At 36.5% G+C, this 27930-nt stretch overlaps 1 protein-coding gene and 1 non-coding gene across 16 annotated transcripts; both read right to left on the reverse strand.

The window, feature by feature from the left end:
* Positions 1–8240: 8240 nt before the first annotated feature.
* Positions 8241–8348, reverse strand: LOC112746078 (small nucleolar RNA R71). Its single transcript, XR_003173978.1, has one exon. It is a non-coding gene; the product is annotated as a small nucleolar RNA R71 (small nucleolar RNA).
* A 5623-nt stretch (positions 8349–13971) lies between these two features.
* Positions 13972–18664, reverse strand: LOC112743527 (DEAD-box ATP-dependent RNA helicase 5). 15 transcript variants are annotated; one of them, XM_072214319.1, is made up of 14 exons: positions 18480–18643; positions 18360–18408; positions 18111–18191; positions 17762–17825; positions 17284–17356; positions 16551–16662; positions 16366–16446; positions 15894–16000; positions 15731–15816; positions 15592–15648; positions 15441–15508; positions 15116–15184; positions 14947–15040; positions 13972–14490 (listed from the first exon to the last, which is right to left on the reverse strand). In XM_072214319.1, the coding sequence occupies exons 9-14, from the start codon at positions 15806–15808 to the stop codon at positions 14458–14460; spliced, it is 399 nt and encodes a 132-aa protein (XP_072070420.1). In that variant the 5' UTR covers positions 15809–15816; positions 15894–16000; positions 16366–16446; positions 16551–16662; positions 17284–17356; positions 17762–17825; positions 18111–18191; positions 18360–18408; positions 18480–18643; the 3' UTR covers positions 13972–14457. The 15 variants fall into 15 exon arrangements, with proteins under 15 accessions (XP_072070420.1, XP_072070413.1, XP_072070415.1 ...); XM_072214312.1 differs by having other exon boundaries at positions 17762–18003; XM_072214314.1 differs by having other exon boundaries at positions 17762–18006.
* Between the last annotated feature and the right edge of the window lie 9266 nt (positions 18665–27930).

A 27930-nucleotide genomic window follows, 5' to 3' on the forward strand; every position in this document is an offset into this window, starting at 1 on the left:
TGAACCTTTCTTAATAGGCAAGTAACAAACTCAAAAATTTTTTTTGAATCAATCACACTAATTGTTAGTAAAGATTTTGAAAAATATGGAATAAAATAAGAAAAAAATTTTTGAAAATCAATTTGAATTTTCGAAAATATGAAAGAAAAATGAAAAAGATTTGATTTTTTAAAAAAAAATTTGAAAAGACAGGATTTTTAAATTGAAAATTTGGCTTGACTCATAAGAAACAACTAAATTTTAAAAAGTTTTGAAAAAGTCAACTCAAATTTTCGAAAATTTATGAGAGAATAAGGGAAAGATATCTTTTTTATTTTTTTGAATTTTTAATGAGGAGAGAGAAAAACACAAAAAAGACACAAGACATAAAAATTATGAATCAAAACAAGAAAAATATGCAAGAACATGTTTTTGAAAATTTTTAAGAAAAGAAAAGCATGCAAGACACCAAACTTAGAAATTTTCAATAATTAGACAATAACAAATTGAAAATGCATATGAAAAACAAAAAAAGATGCACAACAAGAAAATGCAAAGATCAAAACAAAGAAGATCATCAAGAACAACTTGAAGATCATGAAGAACATATGATGAATTTTTGAGAATTAAAAAAAATTTACAAACATGCAATGGACACCAAACTTAAAAATTGACACTAGACTCAAACAAGAAACATCAAATTTTTGGTTTTTATGATTTTATCATAAATTTTTTTTGTATATTTTTTTTCGAAAATTAATTTGAAAAAGAAAAATAAGGATTTCAAAATTTCTAATGAGAATTCCAGGAATCATGCAATGTTAGTCTAAAACTCCGGTCCAGGAATTAGACATGGCTTACTAGCCAGCCAAGCTTTCAAAGAAAGCTCCGATCCAAAACACTAGACATGGCCAATGGCCAGCCAAGCTTCAGCAGAACATTACATACAACAGCTAAATTGCTGAGAAAGACAAAGAAGCTCTTCTCAGGATAGTTGAAACCTCGGTCCAAACGATTAGACATGGCTTAACAGCCAGTCAGGATTCAACATATCTCATGAAACTCTAGAATTTATTCTTAAAAATTCCGAAGAACATAGAATAATTTAATTTTTTTTGAAATTTTTTTTCAAAAATAAAAATAAAAACAAAAAGCTTAAAATTAAAATAAAATTACCTAATCTGAGCAACAAGATGAACCGTCAGTTGTCCAAACTCGAACAATCCCCGGCAACGGCGCCAAAAACTTGGTGCACGAAATCGTGATTGTTTATTCCTTGGTAACGGCGCCAAAAACTTAATACGCACGTTCATAATCTTAGTTCTTTTTCACAATTTCGCACAACTAACCAGCAAGTGCACTGGGTCGTCCAAGTAATAAACCTTACGTGAGTAAGGGTCGATCCCACAGAGATTGTCGGCTTGAAGCAAGCTATGGTCATCTTGCAAATCTCAGTCAGGCGGATTCAAATGGTTATGGTGAATTGATAGTTAAAATATAATTTAAAATATAAAATAGGATAGAGATACTTATGCAATTCATTGGTGAGAGTTTCAGATAAGCGTATGGAGATGCTTTTGTTCCTTCTAAACCTCTACTTTCCTACTGCTTTCATCCAATCACTCATACTCCTTTCCATGGCAAGCTGTATGTTGGGCATCACCGTTGTCAATGGCTACATCCCGTCCTCTCAGTGAAAATGGTCCAAATGCGCTGTCACCGCATGGCTAATCATCTGTCGGTTCTCGATCATGCTGGAATAGGATCTAGTGATCCTTTTGCGTCTGTCACTACGCCCAGCACTCACGAGTTTGAAGCTCGTCACAGCCATCCCTTCCCAGATCCTACTCGGAATACCACAGACAAGGTTTAGACTTTTCGGATCTCAAGAATGGCCGCCAATAATTCTAGCCTATACCAGGAAGACTCTGATCGTAAATCAGGAGGCTAAGACATTTGCATTCAAGCTTGCTTTCATGTAGAGCGGAAGTGTTTGTCAGGAACGCGTTCATAAGTGAGAATGGTGATGAGCGTCACATAATCATCACATTCATCATGTTCTTGTGTGCGAATGAATATCTTAGTGAAGAAATAGGCTTGAGTTGAATAGAAAAACAATAGTACTTTGCATTCATTCATAAGGAACAGTAGAGCTCCACACATTAATCTATGGTGTGTAGAAACTCTACCGTTAAAAATACATAAGAACAAGGTCTAGGCATGGCCGAATGGCCAGCCTCCCCAAATGGCATGTGAATTCAAAAATAGGGAAAAAGACTGATCCCTGATCAAGGATGATCAAAAGATATAAAATAAATCACTAAAAGTAGTTTTTAAACTAAACTAGTAGCTAGGGTTACATAAGATAAGTAAATGATGTAGAAATCCACTTTCGGGCCCACTTGGTGTGTGCTTGAGCTGAGCATTGAGCTTTCATGTGTAGAGACTCTTTTTGGAGTTAAACGCCAGGTTGTAGCCTGTTTCTGGCGTTTAACTCCAGAATAGGGCAAGAAGTTGGCGTTTGAACGCCAGTTTGCGTCATCAAAACTCGGGCAAAGTATGGACTATTATATATTTCTGAAAAACCCTAGATGTCTACTTTCCAAAGCAATTGAGAGCGCACCAATTGGGTTTCTGTAGCTCCAGAAAATCTACTTGGAGTGCAGGGAGGTCAGAATCCAACAACATCTGCAGTCCTCCTTCAGCCTCTGAATCAGATTTTTGCTCAAGTCCCTCAATTTCAGCCATAAATTATCTGAAATCACAGAAAAACACACAAACTCATAGTAAAGTCCAGAAATGTGATTTTTATTTAAAAACTAATAAAATTATATTAAAAACTAACTAAATCATACCAAAAACTATGTAAAAACAATGCCAAAAAGCATATAAATTATCCGCTCATCATTAAGTATGAAAAATTCAATACCAAGCAACAAGGTATATCCCCAATAAAGAAATTCAAAAATGAATATTAACAATAATGATACTAAAATAGCATTAAATCAATAATCAGCAGCAATATCTCAGCACAGTCAACAAATCAAATCCATAATCCAACACTTTTCACCAAAAGATAACATAAACTAACAACCTAATCTACTAAAATAGAAAATCAAACACACTAACTCACTAATGGGGATGAAGGTGGATGGTGAATGATAATGATGGATGGTGGTTAAATGAGAAAAAGAAGAGAAAAGAAGAGAGAAGATGAGAAAAAAAAAGAAGAAATAGTTGTGTGTACGCACCAACATCCGTGCGTACGCATGAGTTGGGACGCGGAAAGTAAGGCCACGTATGCAAGCAGTAGGTATGTAGAGGGTGCTCTCTACTTGGGGCCATTGTGTACGCTGACATGGACCGCGCACGCGCCTTGGGCTAAAAATTGAATGATGCGTACACAGCTTTAAGCATGCGTACGCATGGTGGTTTATTTTTTTTTTTTTGAAACATAACAAAACTTAAAAATTAAACACGATTTCTTAACTAGATTCAACTATGCAATTCAAACAAAAATGCAATTCAAAACAAGATTTTCAACTATTATAACATACAACTTAAAGCACAAATCTAAACAAGCAACTAACATCTAATAGCAATATATACAAGAGTGATGTAAAGAAGGAAAGTCCCAAATAATGGAAACTCAATTTATTCATCAACTATATATACAAGAGAATGGAAATAGTTTACTATAGTGGGGTGTCTCCCACCTAGCACTTTTATTTAAAGTCCTTAAGTTGAACATTTTGGAGAAGACTCTTGTCAAGGTGGCTTGTGCTTCCATTCCTCTTTGAATCTCCATCCACGTTTGCATTTTACCTATCCTCCGGGATCCCAAATAAAGCACATACAACTCTCAAAAAGCTTTAAGCAAGTGGTTAGGAACCAAGATTGGTGATTGTTGAAGTGAATTCCGGGGTCCCAAATCTTGTGTTTGCACCCATCTTCTTATTGATTACCATAGTTCTATTCGGGTGACATAGCTTCGAAACCCTCACTCACGCACCCAAACATCCTCCTAAACCTACACAATTGAGCTCCACACCAACCCTTGCAATTTAACCTTGAGCTTTTAACCGTAATCAACCTTGATTTACAATGCCACAACTAACCACCTCCATTTTTCTCTTGAATCCACAAAAAACTTGATGAGCGAATAATTTATACCCTTTTTGGCATTGTTTTTACATAGTTTTTAGTATGTTTTAGTTACTTTTTATTATATTTTTATTAGTTTTTATTAAAAAATCACATTTCTGGACTTTACTATGAGTTTTTGTGTTTTTCTGTGATTTCAGGTATTTTCTGGCTGAAATTCAGGAACCTGAGCAAAAATCTGATTCAGAGGTTAAAAATGGACTGCAGATGTTGTTGGATTCTGACCCTCCTGCACTCGAAGTGGATTTTCTGGAGCTACAAACACTCAATTGGCGCGCTCTCAATTGTGTTGCAAAGTAGACATCCTGGGCTTTCCAGAAATATATAATAGTTCATACTTTTCCTGATATTTGATGTCCCAAACTGGCGTTCAAAGTCAGCCTAAAACTTTCTGGAGTAAAACGCCCAAACTGGCACCAGAATTGCAGTTAAACGGCCAGACTGGCACCCAAGCTGGCGTTTAACTCCAGGAACAGCCTATGCACGAAAAAGCTTCAATGCTCAGCCCAAGCACACACCAAGTGGGCCCCAGAAGTGGATTTCTGCACTATTTGCACTTAGTTACTCATTTTCTATAATCCCTAGTAACTAGTTTAGTATAAATAGCACTTTTTACTATTGTATTAGGGACTTTTTGGATCCAGTTTTCATACTTGGGAGCTGAGACCATTGTTCACGTTTTGGGGGCTGGCCTCACGCCCATGCTTAGACCTTTTTCACTTATGTATTTTCTACGGTGGAGTTTCTACATCCCATAGATTAAGGTGTGGAGCTCTGCTGTTCTTCATGAATTAATGCAATTACTACTGTTTTCTATTCAATTCATTCCTACTTCTTCTCCAAGATATACTCTCGTACTTAATTCAGTTAAGTCAGAATGAAGGGGTGACCCATGACGATCACCCAATCTTCGTTACTCACTTAGCCAAGATCCGCGTGCCTGACAACCACAAAGCGGTCTACATGATGTTCAACGTAGTCATTGGACGACAGCTGGAGTATATTCTCTTGGATATCTAATACACAGACCAAGTCCGTGAGATTAGTATCTTCGTGGTATAGGCTAGAAACATTGACAGCATTCCTGGGATCCGGAAAGTCTAAACAATGTTTGTGGTATTCCGAGTAGGATCCAGGAAGGGATGACTGTGACGAGCTTCAAACCTGCGAATGTTGGGCGCAGTGACAGTGTGCAAAAGGATCAATGGATTCTATTCTGAAGCTAGCGGGAACCGACAGATGATTAGCCATGCGGTAGCTGTGCTTGGTATTTTTCATCCGAGACGAGAAATCTGACCGTTGATTAGCCGTGCAGAAACCGTAGAGGACCATTTTTACTGAGAGGATCTTACAGCTTGCCATGGAAGGAAGTAATGCATGGTTGGAAGAAGGCAATAGGAAAGCAGAGGTTTAGAAGCAACATAGCATCTCCAGACGCTTATTTGAAATTCCCACCAATGAATTACATAAGTAACTTTTATTTTATTTTATGTTTTATTTATCTTTTAATTCTCAAAACCCCAAAACCATTTGAATCCTCCTGACTGAGATTTACAAGATGACCATAGCTTGCTTCAAACCGACAATCTCTATGGGATCGACCCTTACTCACGTAAGGTTTATTACTTGGGCGACCCAGTGCACTTGCTGGTTAGTTGTGCGGAGATGTGAAAATTGTGAATCACAATTTCGTGCACCAAGTTTTTGGCACCGTTGCCGGGGATTGTTCGAGTTTGGACAACTGACGGTTCATCTTGTTGCTTGGATTAGGTAATTTTATTTTATGTTTAAGTTTCTTTATTTTTTATTTTCGAAAAAAAAAAATTGGTGTTCTTCAGAATTTTTAAGAATGAATTCTAGAGTTTCATGAGATATGTGAAGCCTGGCTAGCTGTTAAGCCATGTCTAATCTTTTGGACTGAGGCTTCCACTTCTCATTGACATGCTTGTATGTTTTATGCTAAAGCTTGGCTGGCTATTTGGCCATGTCTAATCTTTTGGACCGAAGCTTTCACTTAAAGCTTGGCTAGCCATTGGACATGTCTAATTCTTTTGGACCGAAGCTTTAGACTAACATTGCATGATTCCTGGGATTCTTATTAAAAATTTTGTATCCCTTTATTTTCTTTTTCCAAAATAATTTTGGAAAAATACAAAAAAAAATTAATAAATCATAAAAACCAAAAATTTTGTGTTTCTTGTTTGAGTCTTGTGTCAAATTTTAAGTTTGGTGTCAATTGCATGTTTTAATTTTACTTAAATTTTCGAAAATTCATCATGTGTTCTTCATTGATCTTCAAGTTGTTCTTGATGATTCTCTTTGTTTAATCTTGTGATTTTCTTGTTTTGTGTCTTTTGTTGTTTTTCGTATGCATTCTTGAATTATTAGTGTCTATAGTTTAAAAATTTCTAAGTTTGGTGTCTTGCATGTATTTCTTTTCTTAAAAATTTTCAAAAATGTGTTCTTGATGTTCATCATGATCTTCAAAGTGTTCTTGGTGTTCATCTTGACATTCAAAGTGTTCTTGCATGCATTGGTTGTTTTGATCTTAAATTTTTATGTTTTGTTTCATTTGTTTGTTTTTTCTCTTTCTTCATTAATTAAAAAAAATCAAAAAATAATATCTTTCCCTTATTTTGCTCTTAATTTTCGAAATTTTGAGTTGACTTTGTCAAAGATTTTTAAAATTTAGTTGTTTCTTGTTAGTCAAGTCAAAATTTCAATTTAAAAATTCTATCTTTTCAAAATCTTTTTCAAAAATCAAATCTTTTTCATTTTTTTCTTAATATTTTCAAAAACTTTAAAATTGATTTTCAAAATATTTTTCTTATTTCTACTTCATATTTTCGAATTTATCACTAACAATTAATGTTTTGATTCAAAAATTTCAAGTTGTTACTTGCTTATTAAGAAATGATCAATCTTTAAATTCTAGAATCATATCTTTTAGTTTCTTGTTAGTCAAGTAATCAACTTTAATTTCAAAAATCAAATCTTTTTAATTTCCTTTTCAAATCTTTTTCAAAATAAATTTCAATCATATCTTTTTCAAAATTTAATTTAAAAATCTTTTTCTAACTTCTTATCTTTTCAAAATTGATTTTCAAATCTTTTTCAATAAACTACTTGACTTTTTGTTTGTTTGACTATTTCTTATCTTTTTCAAAACCACCTAACTACTTTTCTCTCTCCAATTTTTGAAAATAACTAACCTCTTTTTCAAAATTCTTTTTAATTAACTAAATTTCAATTTTATTTTATTTTCCTTCTTAAATTTCAAATTCTAACTAATAATTAAAATAAAAACAAAAATATTTTTCTTTTATTTTAACTAATATTCAAATACTCCATCTCTCTCATCTCCTTCTATTTATTTTGTTTATTTACTAACACTTCTCTTCTTCTTATAATTCGAACCCTCTCCCTCTCTCTATGTTTGAATTCTTCTTCTTCTCCCTTCTTCATTCTATTCTTCTATTCTTCTACTCACAAAAAGGAATCTCTATACTGTGACATAGATGATTCCTATTCTTTTCTGTTCTCTTCTTTTTCATATGAGTAGGAACAAGGATAAGATCATTCTTGTTGAAGCTGATCATGAACCTGAAAAGACTTTGAAGAGGAAGCTAAGAGAAGCTAAAGCACAACACTCTGGAGAGGACCTAACAGAAATTTTCGAAAAAGAAGTAGAGATGGCAGCCGAAAATAACAACAATGGTGGAGATGCAAGGAAGATGCTTGGTGACTTTACTGCACCCACTTCTGACTTCTAAGGAAGAAGCATCTTAATTCTTACAATTAGAGCAAACAACTTTGAGCTTAAGCCTCAATTAGTTTCTCTAATGCAGCAGAATTGCAAGTTTCATGGACTTCTATTGGAAGATCCTCATCAGTTTTTAGCTGAATTCTTGCAAATCTGTGACACTGTCAAGACCAATGGGGTTAATCCTGAGGTCTACAGACTTATGCTTTTCCCCTTTGCTGTAAGAGATAGAGCTAGGACATGGTTGGACTCATAGCCTAAAGAAAGCCTGAACTCTTGGAAAAAGCTAGTCAATGCTTTCTTGGCCAAGTTTTTTCCACCTCAAAAGTTGAGCAAGCTTAGAGTCGAAGTCCAAACCTTCAAATAGAAGGAAGGTGAATCCCTCTATGAAGCTTGGGAAAGATACAAGCAATTGATCAGAAGGTGTCCTTCTGACATGCTTTCAGAATAGAGCATCCTATGTATATTCTATGATGGTCTGTCTGAATTGTTCAAGATGTCATTGGATCACTCTGCTGGTGGATCTCTTCATCTGAAGAAAATGCCTGTAGAAGCCCAGGAACTCATTGAAATGGTTGCAAATAACCAGTTCATGTACACTTCTGAAAGAAATCCTGTGAATAATGGGACAACTCGGAAGAAAAGAGTTCTTGAGATTGATACATTGAATGCAATATTGGCTCAGAATAAAATATTGACTCAGCAAGTCAATATAATTTCTCAGAATCTGACTGGAATGCAAGCTGCATCCGGCTGTACTAAAGAAGCTTCCTCTGAAGAAGAAGCTTATGACCTTGAGAATCCTGCAATAGAAGAGGTGAATTACATGGGAGAATCCTATGGAAACACCTATAATCGTTCATGGAGGAATCATCCTAAATTCTCATGGAAGGATCAGCAGAAGCCTAATCAAGGCTTCAATAATAATGGTGGGAGAAATAGGTTTGGCAATAGCAAGCCTTTTCCATCATCTTCTGAGCAACATACAGAGAATTCTAAGCAAAGCCTCTCTGACTTAGCAACCATAATCTCTGATCTAAGTAAGACCACTCACAGTTTCATGACTGAAACAAGGTCCTCCATTAGAAATTTGGAGGCACAAGTGGTTCAACTAAGTAAAAGAGTTACTGAAATCCCTCCTAGTACTCTCCCAAGCAATACAGAAGAGAATCCAAAAAGAGAGTGCAAGGTAATAAACATGTCCAACATGGCCGAACATGTAGAGGAGGGAAAGGTAGTGATTTCCACTGAAGAAGACCTCAATGGACGTCCACTGGCCACTAAAGAGTTCCCCATTAAGGAACCAAAGGAATCCGAGGCTCATATAGAGACCATAGAGATTACACTGAACTTACTGTTGCCATTCATGAGCTCATGTCTGGCATCTGGCTGGCGTTAAATGCAAGAAATGGCAGGCAGACTGGCGTTTAACGCCAGAAAAGGGTGTCTGGCTGGCATTAAACGCCAGAAAAGGGGCAGTAGACTGGCGTTTAACGCCAGGAAAGGTAGCAGAGCTGGCGTTTAATGCCAGAATTGGCACACAGAGGGCGTTTGAATGCCAAAATGGTGCAGGGAGCAGAATTCCTTGACACCTCAGGATCTGTGAACCCACAGGATCCCCACCTACCCCACCTACCTCACAATTCAAATTCAAACCATTTTCCTCCCAAACCCACCCCTTCATGACCAAATTCCCTCTCTCTCCTACCCTATAAATACACCTCTTCACTACATTCAATTTCATACATCATACACACTACTACCCTCTTGGCCGAAACCACTACTACCCTCTATCTCCTCCATTTCTTCTCCTTCTACTCCTGTCTTTCTTCTTTTGCTCGAGGACAAGCAAACCTTTTATATTTGGTGTGGAAAAAGCTCTGCTTTTTGTTTTCCATAACCACTAATGGCACCTAAGGCTGGAGAAACCTCTAGAAAGAGGAAAGGGAAGGCAATTGCTTTCACCTCCGAGTCATAGGAGATGGAGAGATTCATCTCAAAAGCCCATCACTAAAAAGAGGATGGAGCAAACAAGAGAGCCCACTCATGGACCTCAACAAGAGCATGAGGAAATTCCTCATCAAGAAATCCATGAGATACCTCAAGGGATGTACTTTCCTCCACAAAACTATTGGGAGCAAATCAACACCTCCTAGGAGAATTGAGTTCCAACATGGGGCAACTAAGGATGGAGCACCAAGAGCACTCTATTATCCTCAATAAAATCAGAGAGGACCAAAGAGCCATGAGGGAGGAGCAACAAAGGCAAGGAAGAGACATAGAGGAGCTCAAGCACTCTATAAGATCTTCAAGAGGAAGAACTAGCCGCCATCACTAAGGTGGACCCGTTCTTTAATTTCCTTGTTCTTATTTTTTCTGTTTTTCGAAAATTATGCTTTATGTTTTGTCTATGTTTTTGCTTTATTACATGATCAGTAGTGTCTAATGTCTATGTCTTAAAGCTATGAATGTCCTATGAATCCATCACCTTTCTTAAATGAAAAATATTTTAATTGCAAAAGAACAAGAGGTACATGATTTCGAATTCTATCTTGAAATTAGTTTAATTATTTTGATGTGGTGGCAATACTTTTTGTTTTCTGAATGAATGTCAAAACTGTGCAGAAGAAAAAAGGCTACAAGCCCCACTCATCTAATTGGAACTAAGTTCGTTAATAAGTTTGGAATTTATTGTATTTTCTCTTCTTTTTATCCTATATTATTTCTAGTTGCTTGGGGACAAGGAACAATTTAAGTTTGGTGTTGTGATGAGCGGATAATTTATACCCTTTTTGGCATTGTTTTTACATAGATTTTAGTATGTTTTAGTTACTTTTTATTATATTTTTATTAGTTTTTATTCAAAAATCATATTTCTAGACTTTACTATGAGTTTGTGTGTTTTTCTGTGATTTTAGATATTTTCTGGCTGAAATTGAGGGACCTGAGCAAAAATCTGATTCAGAGGCTGAAAAAGGACTCCAGATGCTGTTGGATTCTGACCCTTCTCCACTTGAAGTGGATTTTCTAGAGCAACAAAAGCCTAATTGGCGCGCTCTCAATGGAGTTGGAAAGTAGACATCCTGGTCTTTCCAGAAATATATAATAGTCCATACTTTGCCTGAGATTTGATGGCCCAAACTGGCGTTCAAGGTCATCCTAAAACTTTCTGGCGTAAAACGCCCAAACTGGCCTCAGAATTGGAGTTAAACGCCCAAACTGGCACCCAAGCTGGTGTTTAACTCCAGGAACAGCCTATACACAAAAAAGCTTCAATGCTCAGCCCAAGCACACACCAAGTGGGCCCCAGAAGTGGATTTCTGCACTATTTGCACTTAGTTACTCATTTTCTGTAATCCCTAGTAACTAATTTAGTATAAATAGCACTTTTTACTATCCTATTAGGGACTTTTTGGATCCAGTTTTCGTACTTGGGAGCTGAGACCATTGTTTACATTTTGGGGGTTGGCCTCACGGCCATGCCTAGACCTTTTTCACTTATGTATTTTCTACGGTGGAGTTTCTACACCCCATAGATTAAGGTGTGGGGCTCTGCTGTTCTTCATGAATTAATGCAATTACTACTGTTTTCTATTCAATTCATGCCTACTTCTTCTCCAAGATATACTCTTGTACTTAATTCAGTTAAGTCAGAATGAAGGGGTGACCCGTGACAATTACCCAATCTTCGTTACTCACTTAGCCAAGATCCGCGTGCCTGACAACCACAAAGCGGTCTACATGATGTTCAACGTAGTCATTGGACGACAGCTGGAGTATATTCTCTTGGATATCTAATACACGGACCGAGTCCGTGAGATTACTATCTTCATGGTATAGGCTAGAAACATTGACAGCATTCCTGGGATCCAGAAAGTCTAAACCTTGTCTGTAGTATTCCGAGTAGGATCCGGGAAGGGATGACTGTGACGAGCTTCAAACCTGCGAATGTTGGGCGCAGTGACAGTGTTCAAAAGGATCAATGGATTCTATTCCGATGCTAGCGGGAACCGACAGATGATTAGCCATGTGGTAGCTGTGCCTGGTATTTTTCATCCGAGACGAGAAATCCGACAGTTGATTAGCCGTGCAGAAACTGTAGAGGACCATTTTCACTGAGAGGATCTTACAGCTTGCCATGGAAGGAAATAACGCATGGTTGGAAGAAGGCAATAGGAAAGCAGAGGTTCAGAAGCAACAAAGCATCTCCAGACGCTTATTTGAAATTCCCACCAATGAATTACATAAGTAACTTTTATTTTATTTTATGTTTTATTTATCTTTTGATTGTCAAAACCCCATAACCATTTGAATCCGCCTGACTGAGATTTACAAGATGACCATAGCTTGCTTCAAGCTGACAATCTCCGTGGGATCGGCCCTTACTCACGTAAGGTTTATTACTTGGACGACCCAGTGCACTTGCTGGTTAGTTGTGCGGAGATATGAAAAGTGTGAATCACAATTTCGTGCACCAGAGCTCTAAGTTGCCCATCTGCCTCAAGAAAATAATATTCAAGCAGGAAAGTAAAGCTTAGGGATAAGAGATTTACCCACTTGAATGAAAGAATGATGGTGATGTCTTGGGGAAAGGTGTTTTTAATGGTCTTGCAAGCTCGACTCCCTTGTGCTCTTGATTTACTTCCACCTCTTGAAAACTTTCTTCCAATCTAATCTCTTCCTCATTGCTTGCCAAGGGACTTGGAGGTTGTGCACATTCCTCTTTGACCTCTATTTCATGTCCCATGGGAGAGGATTCAACCCAATCATTGAGGTGATTAGTTAGTGTTTCGAGGATTACCTGAAACAGGGAGGTCGATCTCGGATGAGATCTTCTGGTTTGGCCAAGGCTGTCGTGCCCGACTTGTTGGAGCTTGAGATGCTACTAGTCCTCGATCACCGGAGGGGGTGGTACCTGCAAGAGACTCTGATGCTTAAGTCAGTACGGGCTTTAGACAGGTTTTCTGCAGAATTGGAGTACGAGTTATACTTGGGTGCTGATGAGTGAATTGTTGTCATGGTCTAGAATTTCTCTCATAGAAATAAGAACTTCGTTGTAAGCATAGCTCCAAACCAACAAAACAATCCTCCCAATAAAAAATTTGGTTTTATCACATGTACAAACCCCAATGAAAAATAACCGAAGTATTTAAACTCCAGGTCATCTCAAAAGGAATTGCAATGAAGTGTTTATTATTGGCTATGAAGAACAAGGGGTTTGATTTTATAATTGGCAAAGAAATTTAAAAGCAAGCAAGTAAACAACAAGAACTAATAAAATAAGGAAAAGAACTCTTGGCTAAGACATGGGAAATTGAGATCACCATCCTTGTCTACAAACCATACATTGATAATTATGAGGGGCCAACTTATTAAGTCTACCTCCAAAAGCTTTAAGTACGTAATATCTACTCCTAAGCTTGAAGTACGTCAAATAGGCTTGATCACATCAACCCATAAGTCCCAACCTATCTACTAATTAGATTAGTAGTGGGTTAGTGTCAATGGATATCAAATTGATCACGAAGGGTTCTCAAATCACCAATTCATTGAGACCCAATGACTCAACACTACTAAAAAAATTACTTTTAGCGGCCATTTATTTTGCTTTTAGTGGCAATAAAAATAGTCGCTAATACATTTACCGGCAATTAAACATTAGCCGTCTTATGCTTTTCCATTAAAAGGTTTTAGCGGCAATTATAACATTTGCCGGTAAAGATCTTTTTAATGGCCGCAAAAAGTATATAACTTTTAGTGGCCATTTTCTTGGCAATTTATATGGCCACCAAAAGTAATTCTAAGATTGCAATATTATTCACTTTTAGTGTCTATTACTATTGCCGCCAAAACCCATTTTACCGGCAATTTATATGGCCACTAAAAATATTATAATATTATTCACCTTTAGTTGCCATTACTATTGCCACTAAAACCTTAATAATTTTTTAGTCATATTATATTCATTTTCTTAGAAGCAATGAACTATCTTTTTTCTAGAATTTTAAAATTATTTTTGCCAATAATTATTATTATTGTGCATAATATAAATATATTGAAATTAATTACTACAAAACAAAATATTTTATTAAATTTAAAATATTGATACACAAATTTCTCTTGAAAAGAAATAAATCATACAAATCTAAACAACAAAAAATACTACTAGCCTATAACTATGTTACATCAATGTAGCAATACAAGTGTATGTTAGCAATGATCTAAAGTTGTAACTTTAAAAGTAGCCTAGTTTTTTGTTTTCACAATTGATCTAATCATCTAAGAGTTTAAAAGTAAATGAGGAAGAAAAATCATGAATCATAAATATACTAAAAAATTCAAAACCATAAACCTTTGGCTGCTCTTCAAAAAATTGATAACTTGGCACTATTTTTGCCTTGACACCAATGACACGGTTCTCCTAGCTTTAAAGTTGGTCTTTGCTCTTGCTTATTTGATGCTACAATTTTCTTCTCTTGAATTTACTGAATAGTTATCAAAATGAAGTGGCACTTTGTTCGAACCGCAACTCACAGCTACTCACAGTGCTATCATCCCATTCTTCTTGAACAACTTACTAGCCCCTGTAACAAAATAAAGAAATATCAAATCAAATAAAAAAACTTCATTTATTTTGTAATCTTTGTGCATATTAGAGTCAAGGCTGCTAAGATATTATAATAATCTATGTGAATGAATTGAAGGATTCATCTTAAAAAAGACAAATAACTAAAATTAGGATAGTCAAGGTGAAAATATTGTTTGAAATTTGGAATTGATTCTTCATTACTTGTCTCTTCCAATCAGAAGTTTCTTACGTGCAATTCCTAGATAGAGTACATGTTTCTGAGAAACAATTAAGATCAAAGGGATTATGAGAAGTTCCACACCCTTGGCTCAACCTTCTAATAATCCCAAGGACTCACATTCATGACTTTGCTCAAGAGGTCTTTGGCAATATCCTCAAAGACATAAGCAATAGCCCTGATCTTGCTGGTATTACCAATTCATAATCATAATCGCAGTTTGAAGCAGCATACCATTAAGGGGCAGCTCCCATTCTTGAATAATGAAAGTGCCTTTGTACGATCATGTTGTGCTTTGTCTCCCTGTATGGACACAACCTTCCAACCTCTGAAAAGAATTTATCATGTCACAAGTAGCTAATGTCAGCAACAAACACTACATGTGTACACACACAGAGCATACCCTTGTTGAAGCATCCTTTCAACTCGTGTGGTTTCTATTTTGTACAAAACAAAGATCAATACTCGATTCCTGATAAAAGATACACACTCTTATCAACATGTAGAACAAAATAGTTAAGTCTGAAGATATCAACTATCAATATGCTTCATGATAACTCGTCCTTTTTAGGCTACAAAAATACATGTATATGTTCATTGAAAACCAAATGAACACTGGAAAATGTTAGGAATTAAGGATACCAACAACTTGATCCAATCTATTAACTATTCATTGCTTCCTGGGAAGATATCTCTAGTTTTAAGGATTAATTATCATGGAGAGAGACCTCTGAGATTTGTGGTATTTTTCCAGTAAAGCAACTAGTCGCTTATCATGCGCACGGTCATCCAAGACCTATGAATGCAACAAGATTTTTCCATTAGTCAACAAAGGCATTTAAAATAAACACATGTAGACTAGATTTGGTCAATATAGACCTCAACTATCTGCATGACATCATGATTCGCATCTAAGTCTTCTGAACCTACAACAACCTGTCACAAGTTCAAAAATCAGTTTCCACAACAACTAAATAAAAAACTAGTTGAAAGCCACTTCTAAAATCTAGATACAGACTTTTATAGGGTTGAGATCCATAAACTCCTGTGCTAACTGATGAACTAGTAAGGGCCAAGTAGCGCTAAACATCACCATTTGGCAAACTGCAAATTATTAGAATTCTTTCAATAAAATAAATAAGCCAGGAACAAATTGTGGTAATAAAATACAATTACACAACTCGTTGAAGCAAATTTTGAAACTCTAGATCTAGTGCATCCGATCAAGCATAGAGCGGACTACTTGTTCGAAACTCATGTCAAGCATCCGATCTGCTTCATCAAGCACCTTAGACAAACAAACAATAATATAAGCATCTACTTAACATAAGAATAGAAGCATTATAGAAATACACAAATACAAAAGAAAAGTGAAATGATAGTTGTCACACTAGAAATGGGGGTTATGTAAAGCAGAGCCAACAAGAATTAGATGATACACAAATTATGTCTACATTCAACTTCGGGGAACTCCAACAATAGCATTTAGTATATGTACAATGAAGTAATTCACATTAAGGTGCCCGCTACTCACTAGTTAGACCACCACGAAAATACATGATTGTTTGACAACTTGTTTTCAATTTCATCTAGAAAAATGCATTATGGGTGAGAACGGATGAACAGCAGTTTGCTAGAAACTTTACTACTTACCACAAAAGATACATCTTTTAGGCTGCAGACACCCATTTCAATCAAATCCTGTATACAACCAGGAGTTCCAATGACAATGTCCTGGATAAAAGAGATAAGCATTGTTAAAAGATTCATTTCTTTGAAGTTATTAAACCGAAGAGGGGTGGGGGGGAACAAAGGAAAGGAAAAGCTATATAACTTACGATGCCAGATTTCAGTGATGAGATTTGTGGCCCTTTGGAGGTTCCACCATACAAACAAACAAACTGACTCCACACCACAAAACTTACCAACATCACACATAATATATGTAATCTGCAATACAAATATATTGAACTCATCATAGTATATCTTGTCTGAAAATCTATGTTTAAAATCAATAGTAGAGGATAAGTAGTCAATATAAGAATTAATCACCTAGATTTGTTTATATTTTCTATTTTCAGCATCTACTCTTTATGTCTTAGTATATCTTGAGATAATTATACTAATCAAACAAATTTCAAAAGACATTGGTTAAGGCTTCCAATAAAATGAATAGGTAAGACCATAATATTTATTCCAAATGCAAACTTTTATGTTCAAATATTAACTGATGTCCATAGTACTTTATTAGGATTTTGCAAACAAATATTAAAAGTAAAATAATGAAAAAATATATATATTTAAAACTTTTAAGGATAGGTACATTTATTTATTTATTTATTTTAAAATCCTTCCACTTTTAATTTTGTTAGCAAAAAGACCGTCGTTAGCAAAAGCTTTATAGTTTTCTCTAATAAGTCCATTTAAGAATAATAATAGTTAAATAAAAAAATATTAATTATTAAGCTTATTCTTATTTGGTACATGATACAAATAACTAATTCAACACGTATAAAAATATTATTTAACAATCATGCTCGGTGTATGTGAAGATTGGAGAAATAAACATACCTTGAGGTGATTTTGAGGTTGGTTGAATACAAAATCAACGAGGTTTTTCTGATGTGGAACCAGCTCCCTTCCTCTGCAACTCAAGGGGAAAAAAGACTTATTTGAAATAGATTGATTATTGCAAAATAACTAATAAGAATACTTATTTGAGTTTTTTGACATTGTGAAATTTCTTTGAGTAAACTATTTACTGAATTTAGGAATAATATATCCTAATTTTGATAGGTTGATCGATTTCAGATTTAGTAATTTTTTTTTGTTAAAATTAAAGAAATGATTTCCCTTGAAATGATTCCCTCATGCTCACCTTCTAATCACTTCTACTATATAGCTGCGACTTCATTGCCTCTAAATATTAATATTGAACAAAGATTGGGCCAGATTTAAGCATACTTTATTAGATTAGGTTCAACAAAGAAAGAATATTACATGATTAGAAAATGTATTTGGAAACAAAGAGGTATAAAAAAGAATTCACCATTAGTAGTTCCATGAGGAAGGCTCCCACTAGAAGTTTTTGTAACCTTTTCCTTCCCTTTTTGCTTTCGGACACAGAAGAAAAGAGCAAGTATCAAAATAACAGCCACCAATATTGAACCTATAATAATGCCTATAATAGCCCCTGTGGTCAAGCCATTATTGCTATCAGAACTTTCATTATCAGAAACCCGTGTTTTGTTATGGGAACCAGATCCAGAGCGACGGTGACTATTGTGAGACCTGCTGGGTGGAGGAAATTACAGGGTGGATACCAGGACTGTGATGAATTTCAAAGAAGTTTGAAATATCGAAGGAAAAAATGATATCGCCAAAAAAAATTAAATTACCAATATCTGAAACCGATACCATCATTGGGCGAAGAAAACACTCGAAACTTTGATTCTAAATCAATGAATTACGAGTTCAACCTGCAATACGTGCATGCGATAGGAATCGGAACTAAGAAAGCGGAATCTAATATGGGAGAAAAATTAACTCAGATAAAACTAAAAATTGATAAGAAATATAGGAAAAGGATGCAATAGAACACAATTTGGGAGCACAAAAATCAGAATTGAGAGAGAATGAACTCATACCTGATTACTAGAGCGCGATTGAGTTCAATCAAAATCAGCACAACCTTGTCTGAGAAAAAGGATTTAGAGTGGGATTAAGATTGAGATGAAAACTGGAAAGAGATTTGAGCGATGAAGAACCTGGAATGATGGAGAGTGAGAGCGAGTGCGAGAGCGAGAGCGAGAGCGAAATCGAGAAGCAGAAGAAGGAAAAGATTGGTGTGCGGTTCTCACTTCTCATTGAGAATAAGGCACTGAGAGTGGTTTTGTGTGAGGAGAGTGGCGAGGCACAGAGTCATGTTTTTGAGTTTCACAGTTTAGGGTCCTTTTATTTTTTTGTTATTTTTTAAATTTTAGCTTTCTTTTAGTGGCAATAGCTGAAATGGCCATTATAATTTATAATATTAATGGTAAATATATAATTGCCACTAAATAATAGTTTTAAAAAGAGAAATTGTGGCAATAACATTATTGCCGCTAAAAATTTGTCGCTAAAAATCTTTTTTCTTGTAGTGCAAGGTCACTCAATTCCCTTAGCCTAGGCCAAGAGTCAAGAAAACTACTCAAAAACTAATGGAAATATTTTATCAAACACCTACTGTGCAAGAAAGGTAAACATCACAAAATGCAAGAATTAGAGAAACCCACAACTAACATAGGCAAGAAATCAATAATAACAATCAAGATCAACATAAAAGAGACATAGAAACATAAAATTGCATTAAAGAAAATTAAGATCCAACAATTGTTCATAAACATAAAAGAGAGCAAAACAAGAAATTAACAAGAGAAACTAAGAATATTAAGACAATAGAACACTAAAATATAAAGAGAATTGAAATCAAAACAAGAATTCAAAGAGAAATTTGAGAGTGATTAACCTAACTTTACCCTAATTTCTATCCTAAATCTAGAGAGAGGAGATAGACTCTCTCTCTAGAATTCTACCCTAAAACATGATGAAAACTTAACTATGACTACTTGGTTCATTCCCCCTTCAATCCTTGGATTCAATAGCATCAGAAATGAGTTAGATTGGGCCCAAAATGCTTCAGAAATCGCCCCCAATGAGTTGCCCAAAATGGACCAACGTGCAACATCAGTGCGTGCACGTCATGTGCAGCTACGCACCCCTATAAGTCAGGAAACTATAGAAAATTTATATTATTTTGAAGCCCTGGATGTTAGCTTTCCAACGCAACTAAAACTGCCTCATTTGGACCTCTATAGCTCAAGTTATGGTCAATTGAGTGTGAAGAGGTCAAGCTTGACAGCTTTGCAGTTCCTTCATTTCTTCGCGAGTTCTCCCACTTTGCATGTTTTTCTCCTCACTTCTTCCAGCCAATACTTGCCTTATGAACCTAAAATCACTCAACAAACACATCAAGACATTGAATGGAAATAAAGTGAATTGAATTTAGCTATTTTAAGGCCTAAAAAGTATGTCTTCACACTCAAGCACAAATCAAGGGAGAATTGCAAAACCATGCTATTTCATTGAATAAATGTGAGAAAAGGTGATAAAATCTCCAAATTAAGCACAAGATAAACCACAAAATTGGGGTTTATCAGGTGCTCCAGTGTATTTATAATAATGCTTGATGATCTTCTTTTGAGATAAGTTGGTTATCTTATCTTATCTTTTTTGTGGAGGAGATCTTTATCCTTTGGTCAACCGCCTTCTAGTGAGCGGTGATCCTTTGGCTTTGGGCCTTCTTGGGCCTCTGAGGCATTTGTCCGAGCTCTTTGCGAAGAGGTCTGCGATGGGCCAATCTTTCATGATTTCGGTTCCTTTGTCTTCATCCAACTCGGCCCTATAGCTCGGACCGGTGTATGAACAGTGCCCCTGCTCGAGCTTCGATCTTCCCATGAGGTCGTGCTTCCAAGCTTTGATCTTTGGGGAAGTCATGCTCAAGTATTGATTTGGTTGGTTTTGAGTAGCTCCTCCTCGTGCGAGTTCGGCGTTGCTTCTGCTTTAATGCGAAGCGTTTTTAGCTTCTTAATTACGGCGTGCTTTCGGAGTGCATTTAACTTCCTTGGGAACATGCGAGCGCTTTAAAAGTCCATTGATTAGGTTTTTTATTCCTTTACCGTTTCGTTTTCGCTCTTTAACTTTGTTTGAAATCAAAGAAAAGGTTTTACTCTTTCAGCTTCCTTCTTTCCTCTGCTTCCTTGCTTCTTGTTTCTCTGCAAAGATTTTCGTTCGTCTAGCCCTTTCGATTTTTGCCCCAAGCTTCCCTTTTTCTTTCGAGCGGTGCTTGTGGATCGCTGGTGCTTTCCCTGTTTCCCGTTGTTTCTGTTCTTCTCCTTTCTACAGGTTGGTACTTCTATTTTACATCTTTTCGTATTATTCTAGTTTTGCCTGCTATTCTCCTCTGCGTTTGGCTTCTGGTGATTGTTGCATGACTTGTTTCTTTGAAATCTTTTTATCTTTGTTACTTTATTTTTGTGGAAATATTGTTGCATTTTTTCTTTTTCTTTTGGTGAAAGGACTAGGGTTTTGATTCCCTATGTTCTTCTTTTGATGTATCTATATTGTTGCCTCCAAAGGACGTTCCTGGATTTTAGTGATAATCTTCTTGTTTCATTGTGAACTCTGGGATGCCCTTTTGTTCGTTGTGTGCTTGCTTCACTTTTTCGTCTTGGATTTGATTCTGTCTGAGTTGTTTAGTGGTGACACTCTTTATTTTCTTGCTGTAAGTGTAGTGTTCTATGCCTTCACGTAGAAATATTATTGAGATGTCTACAAAGGTCCCCTGGTATGGCTGACTGGTTAGATTCTATAGTGTTGATGTGTGTTACTGTGGCCAACCCGGATTATTATGAAAAACTTAGGAGATTTCATAGGATCTGTAGTATTAGAGATGATGAGAAAAACTATGAACTAGTGTTGCCTGATCCTAAAGAGAGAGTTAGTTTTCCTACCCTAGGTCGGGCAAAGCATCCTTTTTTCTATGCCTATGATTATTTCTTTACCCAGCTAGGTATTACTATTCCCTTTACTGCTTTTTAGACCGAACTCTTATGGAACTGTAATATGGCCCATTTGCAGCTTCATCCGAACTCTTGGGCTTTTATGAAGATTTTCCAATTGTTGTGTCAAGAACTAGGTGTCCGTCCTTCCCTTTCTCTTTTCCTTTATTTGTTTATGCTGACCAAGCCGGGGGTGGCCAAGAAGAAGGCTTCTTGGATCTCCTTTTGAGCTACTCAAGGGAGAAAAGTTTTTTCCATGTTTGACGACTCTTTTCGAGACTTTAAAAATTTTTATTTTAAAGTCCGAGCTGTTGAGGATGCTCGACCCTTCTTTCTCAATGAAAATGATGAGCCGATGACGTTAAGATTTTTGCCAGTAAAGAATTTCATAAAAATAGTCGCGTTGTAGATATAGTCTCTAAACCAACAAAAAATCCCTTCGTACAAACGTTTTGGTTGTCACAAGTAACAAACCCCTTTATAAATTGATAACCGAGTATTTAAACCTCGGGTCGTCTTCTCAAGGAACTGCAAGGAAGTATGTTCTTATTATTGGCTATAAAGGTTGTAATCGGGGTTTAGAAGGTGAGAAGCAAGTGATTTGAATGACAAGTAGAGTAAATGGCAATTAAAATAAATAAATACTGTAAAGCAACTTTTGGCAAGGTAAGAGAAATTAGAAGTCCAACTTAGTTATTCCTCTCAACAATAGTGAAAGTTGAATCTTAATTCCACTTAGTTAACCTTTACTAAAGTAAAGGAAAGTCAAGGGACTAATTAGTTTGACCTTCGAATCCTATTTATTTCCTAAGAAAAAAGTTGGGATTATTGAAGTTCAGTTCAATTAGCAAGATAACGATTATCAATTATGCTGAGTTTAATAATGTTGAGTTACTGATTTCTTAACCAAGACCAAAAAGGGAAAAAGTAAAATTGTTGGAATAAAAATGTCCTTAGATGGGAAGCAATAATAACTTAAATTAAAGAGAACAATAATAAACTGAAATACCTCAAATAATCATTAATTCAAATAATAGTCTGTAACATGGAATAATTCATAAGCCAACTGGGCAACATCTGTAGATACGAATAAAAGCATTAAAGTAAAAGTAGCATAGAAACATAAATTAAAGTAAATATTAAACCTGGATCGAGAGTCACTCTTAAAAACTAAGAGAAGTTCTAAATCCTAATCCTAAGAGAGAGACGAGAGAATCTCCCTTTCAAAACTAAATCTAAATCATGGAAAGTAATAAAAATATGAGCTCTCTCTGAATGGATGCATTCTCCCACTTTATAGCCTCTAATCTGTGTCTTTTGGGCTGAAAACTAAGTCAAAAGAAGCCCAGAAATTGCTCCCTGCGATTTCTGTTACGTTCAGATCGCGGGCAAGTGACGCGGAGGCGTCGTCCACGTGGCCGCGCGGATTGCTTTCCTGCCAGGTCACGCGTCCGCGTGATCAACGCATTCGCATCGCCCGGCGTCAGGGCAGCTATGGCAAATTATATATAAAATCGAAGCCCCGGACATTAGCTTTCCAACGCAACTGGAACCGCGTCGTTTGGACCTATGTAGCTAAAGTTATAGTCGTTTGAGTGCGAAGAGGTCAGGCTGGACAGCTTAGCAATTTCTCCAACTTCTTGTATTCCTTCCACTTTTGCATGCTTCCTTTCCATCCTCCAAGCCTGCGCTGTAATCTCTGAAAACACTTAACACACATATCAAGGCATCTAATGGTAATAAGAGTGGATTAATAATAAGAAAATATAAGATCAAAGAAGCATGTTTTCAATCATAGCACAAAACCAGGAAGGAAAATGTAAAACATGCAAATAGTATGAATAAGTGGGTAAAGAGTTGATAAAAACCACTCAATTGAGTACAAGATAAACCATAAAATAGTGGTTTATCAACCTCCCCACACTTAAACAATAGCATGTCCTCATGCTAAGCTCAAGAGAAGCTATAAAGATGAAGAGGAATGGTAGGATGTATGAAATGCAATCCTATCTATATGAATGCAACTACATGCAAAATGTTTCTACCTACTTGGTTAAAAATAAATAAGTTCTCCAAGACAAACATAAATCAGATTTCACTAATTCAAATTATACAATAAAGGACAAGTAAACTTGTAAGAAGATAGCTAATGAAAGCAGGAAACATAGAATCAAGCATTGAACCCTCACTGGTAGTGTATATCACTCTTACTCTAAGGTGTCTAGGGTCAATCACTCTACTCTTCTCTAGTCATGCTTTCTAAACCTTGTTCTTCATCTAACCAATCAACAATATTTAATATACCAATGCAAACATCATGAGGTCTTTTTCAAGGTTGTAATGGGGCTAAGGTAAGGGTAAAGGTATATATATGGCTAAGTGAGCTTTATAAATTGAATCTTTAATTAACTGAAGCTCTCACCTAATATACATATACTCTATATACTTTTAAATTCATGCCTAGCTACCCATAATTCTCACTTTTGTATAATTCTCATACTCATGTACCAAATTTTTCTTTAATTTTTATCACATGTGCATTGATCTTTTATTAAACTTAATATTGGGGTAATTTTGTCCCCTTATTTACTTATTTATTGAGTATTTTTGGATTTTTCTCTTTTTTTTGTAGAGAAACAAACATAACTTATCAATGCACATGGATTTTCTATTATTTTTCTATTTTACTTTTTCATGAGTAGGTTCCCAAATTCCTGATATTCAAATAAATTAGAAACATTATACTTTTCCTTTATTAACCCATGTTCCCACAGTTTCCCCACACTTAATTAACACACTATCTTAAGCTAACCAAAGATTCAATTGGGATAATTAATTTGTTTTCCTCTTAAGGCTAATGATGTGGTAAGATATAGAACAAATGGGGATTTCAAGGCTTAAAGTGGCTGACAAGGGTGATTTAAAGGGTAGGCTTATTTGGGATAAGTGAGCTAAAATCAAATAATGGCCTCAATCATATGCAAGCATGTAAATACACTAAATATTAGATATATAGACTGAAACAAAGTAAAGATCACAATTATAGAGAAGTAAACACACAAGAATAAAATATTTATGGTTAAATAATGTGACCATGTAAATAAGCTCAAAACCTCACAGGTTGTGTGTTCTTTGGCTCAAAAACCATGTTCCAAATACAACTTCAAACAAATTTAACAAAAAAAATTTTCAATTTAAATTAGTAAAATTTTTCAAAAATAGGGTCTTTAGAAGAATTTTATTACTTTAACCAAGTAGTAACTAGATGCATAAAATTAAACAAATATGCAAATGCAACAACTAATTTAACAAAGAAAATTAAACATTGGTTCTAAAATATGAAGTGACTAACCCATGGAAGTCCGTATCGACCTCTCCACACTTAAAGATTGCACCGTCCTCGGTGCATGCTGAGATGTGCAGGTGGACGGGCTGTTCCAACTGATGCTTTTCTTCAAGGATTGTGCTGATGGACTTGTTTGTCTCCCCATGTAAACGTCTTCCGGTTCCCTTCCGGGTGGCCATCCTGAAAGAAAAAGGGAAGAAGAGTAACCTAGAAATAGAGATAAGAAAATAAAAGAAGTATGGGTGGGTTAATGCCAAATGATAAGGGTCTCATTTACATGGAAGCTTCAACATGTAAGTGAGAAAACAATAGAAGTCATGGCATACCATTGGTGCAAAATTGCAACAATGGAGAAGAGAGTGGGGAAAGAGAGATAATACAAATTCATGTCAATGCAAAAAGTAATACAGGTATAAAAGATTGGCATTGATTTAAATAATATTACCTAACTAGAATAAAACAAGTCATAAGCACCAAGATAATACCAGAAAAGATATAACAGTTGAATAAGAACAAGTGACACCAATGGAAAAATAATAATTTTAGAAAAGAAAAGAAAAATATACACACAATTAAAATGCAATAGATTAAAGTATTTAATTAAAATAAAATAAAAGAGAAGAAGAATGAGAAGGGAAAGAAGGGAAGAAGAAATAAGTAAGAAAGGAGTGAGGAAAAACTAGGATTGGGGAAGAAAAGATAAGATATTTGGCAAATTAGGATAAGTTGTGCAGCGCAAGCGACGCGGACGCGTGGGGCACGCGGTCGCGTAACTTGCGCTTTAAGTTAATTGACGCGGTAGCGTTGGTCACGCGGTCGCGTGACACGTTTTATGCTGCTAGCGCGAGGGCAGCCTCGCTCTCGCACAACTCTCTGTTCAAAAATCATTAATTGCCAAATATTGGGTGACGCGATCGCGTGGGGCACGCGATCGCGTTAGTGGGCACTTAGTAGGATGTGAAGCGGCCGCGTGGGGCACGCGGTCACGTGAGATGGACTGCGCGTCCAGCGCCAGTCCAGCACCACTCTAGCACAACTTTCGGCTGTGCACCATTATTACGTCGAAATCCTGGTCACGCGGCCGGGTGGGGCACGCGGTCGCGTGGGAGGCCAGTATTCCCACTCGACGTGGACGCGTCAGTGACGCGGTCGCGTGGGACGATTTGTGCCATGGGCATGCCTCCAGCCACGCTCCAGCGTGACTCTCTGTTCGTTTTTATTTTCTCCCCTCTCCTTGTGATGTGAACGCGTCGCTGATGCGGTCGCGTCGCGTTGCGTTTTTTTTTTTTTAAATTGAATGCAGGATGCAATGCTTAATGTGATTGCTATGCATGATTCCAGGTTCAATAAAATAAAATAAAATTCAAAAATAAACAAAACTAAATAAAATTAAAATTGCAAAAGGAACGATCATACCATGGTGGGTTGTCTCCCACCTAGCACTTTTAGTTAAAGTCCTGAAGTTGGACATTAGATGAGCTTCCTGTTATGGTGGCTTGTGTTTAAATTCATCCAGAAATTTCCACCAATGTTTGGAATGCCAACAGCCTCCGGGGTCCCAAACTAGGCGTGTGAAGCTTCTGATCAGCTTCAAGCAGATTTTCATGCTCCCGGGATGACGAATGTCAGAACAGAATCCATGATCCCAAGCTTTGTTTTTAAATCCGCCTCCGTCTTGATCTACATGTCTCCATCCGGGTAGTTTAAAAAGTAGAATCTCACCATGGTGACCAAACGTTATCCGTGATCCATGCAATTGTGCATGATACCAATCCGTGTACTTCGAGGTGAAGCGTGGAACCTTATTGAACCTTATGCACCAACTCTGAGTACGAGCCATTTTCCTCTTACTCTTAAAGCCGCAAAGAGCTCTAAGCTGGCCATCTGTTTCAAGCAAACCATATTCAAGTGAATAAGTAAAGTTATAGGTTAAGGATTGTACCCACTTGAAGCTTGTATTGGGTGGCAATGGCCTTGGGGTAGGTGTTTCTGGTGGTTCTGTAAGTTCTTCTCCCTTGGGTTCTTCTGTGAATTTCTCCATTTCCTTGCAAGATTCTTCAAATGTAGTATCACCCTAGTCAAAGTCTTCTATGTCTTCCTCATCACTTGAGTCATAGATTGAGAGAAATCTACCTCCGCATCGTCTTCATATTCACTTGGGGAAGATTCTTCGACCTCAGAGAACTCACTTGCGGATGCCAGTTCATTACTAAGAGAATTTGACTTGTGACTATCATCATCAAGGGAATTTGTGTCCTAGGTTATTCCGTCCAGTTCTTCATAAACAACTTGCCTTGGAGATTGTACAATATCCTCCTTAGCATCAACTGTAGCGTCCTTGACGGAGTTCTCCTCAGTTCTGGATTCCCATGGAGGTTCAGCGTCTCCTAGATCTTCAACCAACTTTTCTTCTTGAACAATGACAACTTCTTCTACTTGTTCTAGTACGAATTCATTCTCTGTCTTGTCCACTAGAGTTTCTGGTATCTTCTTCATGCTACGCTCTTCGTTAGACTGTTCACATGGGGCTGTGGCTGATCCTTGTGTATTTGAGCGTCTAGAAACCCATTGAATTACTGCTTGCTCCAGTTGTCGAATGGTTGTTTGAAGTTTATTTACTGTTTCCTTTAGGCGAACCTCTACTTCTCGGGTTGCCGGATTTGGACATGATACATAGGAAAGTGGCGGTGATTGGAAGTGATTGGATTAGTACTGGGGTAAGGAAGGATCATATGGTGGCGAATGGTGAAGAGAAGCTTGTGAGTGTGGTGGTTCGAGGTTATGTTGAAAGGATGGTTTATATGCACGGGATGGGGCTTGTTGGTAGTTACAAGGTTGTCCACCATATCTTTCAGCTCGGTATGCACGGTAGAATGGTCTTTGTCCAGGATATCTCGGAGGGTGTTGCTGCCTAAAGGGTTGATTAGATCCTCTTGGCTCCATCCATCCTTGATTGGTCTGACCTTAATGCATATTCCTGCTGTAACTTCTATTTCCTTCAACAAAATTAGAACCAAACTCAAAGCGAGAGGGGTGAGAATTCATGGTAGCAAATAAAAAATAAAAAGGAAAAATAGAAATACATAAACAAGTAAAAGAAAAATATTTGCAATAACCAATAATAAGGCACACGTTAGCAGTTCCTTGGCAACGGCGCCATTTTGACGTTAAGATTTTTGCCAGAAAAGAATTTCATAAAAATAGTCGCGTTGTAGATATAGTCTCTAAACCAACAAAAAATCCCTTCGTACAAACGTTTTGGTTGTCACAAGT

The sequence above is a fragment of the Arachis hypogaea genome, chromosome 14 (assembly GCF_003086295.3).
Source record: "Arachis hypogaea cultivar Tifrunner chromosome 14, arahy.Tifrunner.gnm2.J5K5, whole genome shotgun sequence".
Lineage (NCBI taxonomy): Eukaryota > Viridiplantae > Streptophyta > Magnoliopsida > Fabales > Fabaceae > Arachis > Arachis hypogaea.

Coding starts and splice junctions, on each gene's coding strand:
- LOC112743527 (XM_072214317.1), bottom strand. CDS start 15,808: ATGGTGATGTTTAGCGCTACTTGGCCCTTACTAGTTCATCAGTTAGCA. Junction 15,509..15,591: donor ATGTCATGCAGATAGTTGAG/GTCTATATTGAC, acceptor TTGCATTCATAG/GTCTTGGATGACCGTGCGCA. Junction 15,185..15,440: donor AAATACCACAAATCTCAGAG/GTCTCTCTCCAT, acceptor ATCTTTTATCAG/GAATCGAGTATTGATCTTTG.